General features: G+C 40.2%; 1 protein-coding gene across 5 annotated transcripts in view; it reads right to left on the bottom strand.

Moving 5' to 3' along the window:
* Positions 1-7,142, bottom strand: part of F5 (coagulation factor V) — an 87,846-nt gene that overhangs the window by 48,158 nt on the left and 32,546 nt on the right. For 3 of the 5 annotated variants that reach the window (XR_003002911.1, XM_024742433.1, XM_024742439.1), the window contains exons 4-6: positions 5,329-5,556; positions 3,701-3,844; positions 854-1,075 (exon numbers count right to left, since the gene is read on the bottom strand). Coding sequence is in view for 4 of the 5 variants with exons in the window: in XM_024742433.1 (XP_024598201.1) it covers positions 854-1,075; positions 3,701-3,844; positions 5,329-5,556 (594 nt within the window). In the remaining variant the exon portion in view is untranslated. The remainder of the gene's footprint in view (positions 1-853; positions 1,076-3,700; positions 3,845-5,328; positions 5,557-7,142) is intronic. The other 2 variants (XM_024742434.1, XM_024742435.1) reach the window with 2 other exon arrangements.

A 7,142-nucleotide genomic window follows, 5' to 3' on the forward strand; every position in this document is an offset into this window, starting at 1 on the left:
GACGCGTAGGCTCAGCCGCCATGGCTCACGGACCCAGCTACTCCGTGACATGTGGGGTCCTCCCGGACCGGGGCACGAACCCGTGTCCCCTGCATCGGCAGGCGGACTCTCAACCACTGGGCCACCAGGGAGGCCCTATTTCTTGCTTTTATATACATTATTTTGGTAACACAATGATTTCCTATAGTGATATTTACTTATATTTACAGGAACCCTCCTCCTAACTGTTTTAAAGCAACAGTGTGTAATAGACCGTTAGTTATTTTGTTTACCTGATACCATATAACAACCTAGGCTGATTTTTTCCCCCACTAGAATTCACTGATGTTCTTTAAAGCTTACCCCTCAGCTGGTTAGATCTGTGTTTTTTCTATTCAACACACATCCACTGAGTTCCTCTTTGGGTCAGGCTCTGTGCTCATCTTGTTATGAAAGACAATTTTTTCATGTTAAAACTTTTACACTTTCTGTAACTTGGTGCTTCTATAAATTTACAGAAGTTTGACCAGTTCCAACACCTAGTTCTTTTCCTTTAGCTGCATATTAAATAGCCCAAGAAAGAATATCTCTATGTATGTTTTTGTTTCCTTCCTCCTTTCTCCTTTTAAGGAAGTAGAGACCTCTTCAGCTTTTGCATCACTTTAAAAAGTCTTTGTCAATTTCTCTACTTCCTCCATCCCCAACTAACGAGCTATAAGTCTAAGAGCAAAGTATCTATATTCTGTTCTCAAGGACTAAGGAATGTATGTCTGGAGTGTGGGTGGCTTGCAAGAGCAAAGGAAAATGAGGGATTTAGTGCCGAGGAGGAAAGGATCCTACATTTGTAAGCAAGACTGTTGAAAGAATTTCTTGCCTTGAAAATGTTTTGGGATGAGCGAAGATATGATCCACTTTCCCTCTAGGCTCACGGTCATGTTTGCAGTTGTGGACGTAGCACTGACGAGAGTGATGGCTGAGATCTTATGACGGCTCTGCTCCAGGACCTGGCCGTTGAAATGAATGGAGAACAGTTCTGGCCCAGAGCTCATTCCAATCAGATGCCAACTGATGTGGTCATGGGCACAAACTGTTATATCTGAGGGAGAGAGAGAGAGAGAGAGATGGGGGCCAAAACAGTCAGTCAGCAGTCTGTGATAACAAATTCACTCACCAGATACGTATTGAGCGCCTGCTTTGCATCAGGCATTGTGCAAGATTCTGGGAGTATAGACACTCCCATTTTCATTCCTGCCCTAGAAAAGCAGACATCCGAGTGGTGGGCAAACAAGCAGTCCCAACTCATTGCAATAAGTGGTATTATAGAGCCCAGAGAGGGGGGACATTAGTTTAGAAACACAGGGATTGCTAAGGCCAAGGAGAGAAGAAAGTAGGTGACCAACCATCCTGGTTTACTGAGGACTGAGGGGTTTCCCAGGAGGCAGGATTTTCAGTGTTAGAACTGAGAAAGTCCTGGGCAGGCCTGAGTAGTTGGTCACTCTAGTACCAATCTGGACTCAGTTGGAGGGAGTTGCCAGAGCCTCCAACAGGGCTGAGTTTAAGGGCCTACACCTCTAATCCTAAAAGGGCTTGATCCTAACAGGAAGAAGATGTGAAGATGCTTTAAGGATTTTATACTGTTTCTTTGCCCACTGGTTGATTGTTTTAATGACAAGGCAGTGAATTACTGTGTGGGTTATAGGATCTCCTTAAAATGCAGTGGGCAAATCCTCAGTATACTGGGTCACTGGGAGCGTTTCATGGATGGAGTAATGAGAACTGAATACAAAAGCTGTCTGGCTCCTTCTTGCTCCCACAGTGACTCAGAAGATGCTGATTTGCTCTATGGGAGATTCCAACCTCTGGCTTCTATCCTTGGCTTGGGTTTTAAATTTCAGATCTATAATCACTCGATACTAGACCGTGGGGCCATGAATCAGTCCCTTACCCAAAGAGGGGCTAAGGGCTTGTCTTGTTCAGACCATTGTAACAAGACCAATTCCTGGTATCACAGGTGAGAACAAGAAGCTGGAAGGTAGGAGGCTTTGGTGGAAGAATTTGTCTGCCTCCTATCAATGCATATATTGGGTTGAGCATGTCATACATATGTATTAGTGTTTATCATATTTATTCAATTTATACTGCCCCATAAGGCAGTTTTACAAGCATTAACTTTCCTCAGTTTCTACTACCAGCTACTTTTGACCCCAGCTACTCTGTCTTTTTCAACTATAAATTCTATGCCCTGATAGAGTTATTAATTTTTATTTTTTCATATGGGTTATTTTGGCTTCTCCTTCTCTATATTTAGATGGATGATTTACTTTGCCAGGACACAGATACAATTTCTCTTTTGACCACTCCCCTCTAAGGCCCATAGTAGATAACATGCTATGTTATCTGTAAAAAACTTCTTAAACACCCTCTGCACCAGGATAGATGATTAACCCATTTTTTTACGAAAGCACGTTGAGACAACTAACTGCTAAAAGCCACACTAAGGTAGAGAAGTGAGCAAGGTGTGAACTCAGATGTGCTAACTCAGTTAACTAAGTTTTTAAACTCTGAATCAAAACCCAGGGTCACGCTTCCCTGGTGGCGCAGTGGCTGAGAGTCCGCCTGCCGATGCAGGGGACACGGGTTCGTGCCCCGGTCCGGGAAGATCCCACATGCCGCAAGAGTGGCTGGGCCCGTGAGCCATGGCCGCTGAGCCTGCGCATCCACAGCCTGTGCTCCGCAACGGGAGAGGCCGCAACAGTGAGAGGCCCGCGTACCGCAAAAAAAAAAAAAAAAAAAAAAAAAAAAACCCAGGGTCATCTTAGCATATTTGTAATGACCTGGGTGGGAAGATAGAATCAAATGAAACAGAATACAATTTAAAAGCAATGTCCAGACCTCAACTCTTGACAAGTTTTATTTTTAGTGAGAGAAGCCATTTGTGATTTTCAGATATAGAAAGCAGCCTTTGAGAAACTTAGTGTTTTGAAGCATAGTTTATTTAATAAAGTAATATTTTCATTTTTCCCATTTTTCCCCCCACAGGATCTTTGTTTCTAGGTCTTTTCTATCAGAGAGAAGTAGAAGTGGTTTAGGTGGGGATCAGTTTTTTTTTTTTTCTCTTAACAATTGTTATGATTTTGCTTTTTCACAAGAGTCTACATGTAAATGAAAAGAGAAAAACATCCCATATGCCACTGAATATTACTCATCCATCATCTTTTGAAATGCTAGTAGTATTGTTGTATGTTGGACATTTCTCCTAATCTCCTGTTCATCTTCACTGTAAGTGTCTTCATTGCATTCTTCCTGCTGACCCTTCCTGCTGAGGACTGGCCTTGAACTCTGTTTTGTAGGGCTTCCTCTCTGGAAGAAAACATGGTCACCATGCAGCAGGGACCACATAACTCACTGAAGGAGACTAAGCTGATATCCTGGATATCTTCCTGGAGATGTAGGCCAAGGTGAAACCTGCTCAGAGCACTACATGTAATAAGACTGCACACTCCTTCTCTTAGGTAGCTTCTAATTTGTCTGTTGTACTTGTTAGTTAAAAAAAGCAAAAAAAAAAAAAGATTAAATCTTGAGAACCACTGAATTAGATTACATTACCTTTCAGATTAGGAGTTAAAAAATAGTGAGTATGGTCAACTACCCTAGTGCCTTTAGGAAGACAATGGGGTCAGTGCTTCAACTATTTTTGGATAGTACACAGCCCACGTGTTACCTGGCATTGTCCCATTCACATAGCCATTGACTGTGTACATTAGGGATGATGTCTGGTTCCAGCTTTTACTTTCATCAAACACAGCAAACATGAGTACATGTTGCTTGTCAAACATCTTCTGTATCCCATCCTCAGTTAGGGTGCCTGTGAAAAAGACATACTTTTAATAACATCCCAGATAGAAGGCTCTCATTAGCTATTCCTAGATAACAGAGTTTAAGATAAGCAGCCAATCATAATGATGTCAACTGTAAAGTGTTCTTATAAAAATAGCATCTATCAAGTAATAATGATTGAAGGCTTATTAAAATCCTGGTGCCACCTTGGTTTTTTTCTGGCACCTGATAGCCTTGAGGAATGGGGCTTTAAAAGTAAATTTGATCTGGCACAGAGAGAAAACATTTGGTGACTGTCAAGGCTTTAGTAAAAGTATCCATTTCTTCCAGTGTCAGTAAGTCAATGCAGGGACTTACCTGGTGGTGCAGTGATTAAGAATCCACCTGCTGATGCAGGGGACACGGGTTCGAGCCCTGGTCTGGGAAGATCCCACATGTCGTGGAGCAACTAAGCCCATGCACCACAACTACTGAGCCTGCACTCTAGAGCCTGCGCACCACAATGAAGAGTAGCCCCCGCTCGCCGCCAACTAGAAAAAGTCTGTGCACAGCAACAAAGACCCAACACAGCCAAAAAGAAATAAAGAAATTTATATTAAAGAAAATAAGTTAATGCATAGGTACCGTAGCTCATTTGGTAAACGCATCACACTCCAAGTTTAATATAGCCATCTTGCTAGTACATGTAATGGGACGCTAGAGAATTGGTTGAGAGGGTCAAGATTAACCCACTCTCATGAGTAAAAAATGCACCTGATAGTAAAATGAAAGAAGAGACTTTTATAAGTTAAAAATTTTTTTGGTGTCATCACAGTGTCTTCTATACCAGGCAATGAAAATATGTATTTGTATAGTGAATAAATGAATTAGGAATGTATGTAGGTATGGTATGCGTGTATGTATAGACAGATGGTGAATCCATCACATTATCTCCCACAGTGCAGTTTGTTGTGGTTGTTTGTTTTAATGAAAGATGGGATGAATTTGTTTGGGGTAAAATAAAAGTCCAAGCTTGCTCCTAAGAATCCCAGCCAATGAAATTTCTTATAAAGTCAGTTGAGTGTGTTTGAAACCTACCACTCAAAGTGTTCAGCTTGTTTACAAGAAAGGAATCTGGAGTTTTGTGTATTTATAGACCAAATTACCAACCCAAACCTCAGATATATTACTCAAAGTTCTTTCCAAGTACTCTCAGCAGAGTACGGACTGCTGTATACTTTCAAAAAGACTTGGCCTTGAGGTAAATGTTATGGATCATATGGGCGTGGCAGCAGAACACACTCTCAGACAGAGATTTACTTGGGAGAGACTCCCAGGACTGAGATGAAGGAGGGGTTTAAGAAACAGAGGAAGATTGCAAATCCTCAAATATCAGTGTCAAATGATGATCTGAATTCTGCACCCTTCTCTGCTTGATTTACGAAAAGATACCAAGACACTCCCAAGCCTCATTCCATTATAGTATCTTTACCAATCCAACATCTTTGCTCTTCTGATTTTTTCTTTTTTTACCTTTCTTACAAATAAGCAGAGGTCCAATCAGTCCAGAGTTGAAGTCGTGTACCAGATTTTCATAGGAGTAATAGATATATGTGAGGCATGGAGGGTCATCGTGGGTGGGCCCACTGTCCTCACTGATATTCCACTCATAGGTATATTCTTGGCCCGGAGCTACAGAATCATCCATCCTCTCCACAGGGAATGTGTGGTCAGGGTAAGAAGCACCTGGAGACGTAAAAGCTGTGAAAACATCTGGATAGTTTCTGAGAACAACTTTTTCATCACTCTCAAGTCTGGGGGAATATAAGTTCTCTATGAAGATATATATGCCTTTCTATAGAAAGCCTTCATTATTTGGAAAGATTCACATATATCCACTTCTATGTCTATGTAGTTATAAAGGCTTTGATCCATGGTGATCTGAAGAGAACAAGAAATGTTACTAGTACATTATTTAAAGTTTAGCAAGTTAAGTTTCCAGAGTATCTAAATAATTATTATTTAAATATAATCAGATAAGTGAATCACCTTTGACCAGAAAATCATCTCAGAATATGAAGATGGGTTATATCTTCTCTGTGATGTATGACAAGACATTTTTTTTAATTTTTTATTGAAGTACAGTTGATTTACAGTGTTGTGTTAGTTTCTGATATACAGCAAAGTGATTCAATTATATAGCTATATCTGTATCTTCTTTTATATATTATTTTCCATTATCATTCATTACAGGATATTGAATATAGTTCCCAGTAGGAGCTTGTTGCTTATCTATTTTATATATAGCAGTTTGTATCTGCTAATCCCAAACACCTAATTTATCCCTCTCCCATTCCCTTTCCCCTTTGGTAACCATAAGTTTGCTTTCTATGTCTGTGAGTCTGTTTCTGTTTTGTAAATAAGTTCATTTGTATCATATTTCAAATTCCACATATAAGTGATATCATATGATATTTGTCTTTCTCTGTCTGACTTACTTCACTTAGTATGATAATCTCTAGGTCCATTCATGTTGCTGCAAATGGCATTATTTCATCCTTTTTATGGCTGAGTAGTATTCCATTGTATATATATACCACATCTTCTTTATCCATTCATCTGTCAATGGACATTTAGGTTGCTTCCATGTCTTGGCTATTGTAAATAGTGCTGGTATGAACACTGGGGTATGTGTATCTTTTCAGATTAGAGTTTTGTCCAGATATATGCCCAGGAGTGGGATTGCTGGATCATATGGCAACTCTATTTTTAGTTTTTTGAGGAACCTCCATTCTGTTTCCATAGTGGCTGCACCAATTTATGTTCCCACCAACAGTGCAGGAGGGTTCCCTTTTCTCCACACCCTCTCCAGCATTTGTTATTTGTAGGCTTTTAAATGATGCCATTCTGACTGGTGTGAGGTGATATCTCATTGTAGTTTTGATTTGCATTTCTCTAATAATTAGCAATGTTGAGCATCTTTTCATGTGCCTGTTGACCATCTTGTATGTCTTCTTTGGAATAGAAGTGTCTATTCAGGTCTTCTGTCCATTTTTTGATTGGGTTGTTTGGTTTTTTTTGTTCTTGTTGTTGCCGTTATTGAGTTGTATGAGCTGTTTGCCCATTTTGGAGATTAAGTCCTTTTTGGCCACATCGTTTGCAAATATTTTCTCCCAGTCTGTAGGTAAGATATCTTAAACTTAATCGCCTGTTAGCATGGGTTTAAGTGGTTATAAGAACACTCAGATCTGTTTATATATTGTTTTGCTCTGCATTTCATGTCTTCTTTCCACCTGATGCCACCCTTAGTCCTGTTTCATCAGTTTATCACATCTCCACCATCTGAT

The sequence above is a fragment of the Neophocaena asiaeorientalis genome, unplaced genomic scaffold, assembly GCF_003031525.2.
Source record: "Neophocaena asiaeorientalis asiaeorientalis breed wild unplaced genomic scaffold, Neophocaena_asiaeorientalis_V1.1 scaffold99, whole genome shotgun sequence".
NCBI lineage: Eukaryota > Metazoa > Chordata > Mammalia > Artiodactyla > Phocoenidae > Neophocaena > Neophocaena asiaeorientalis.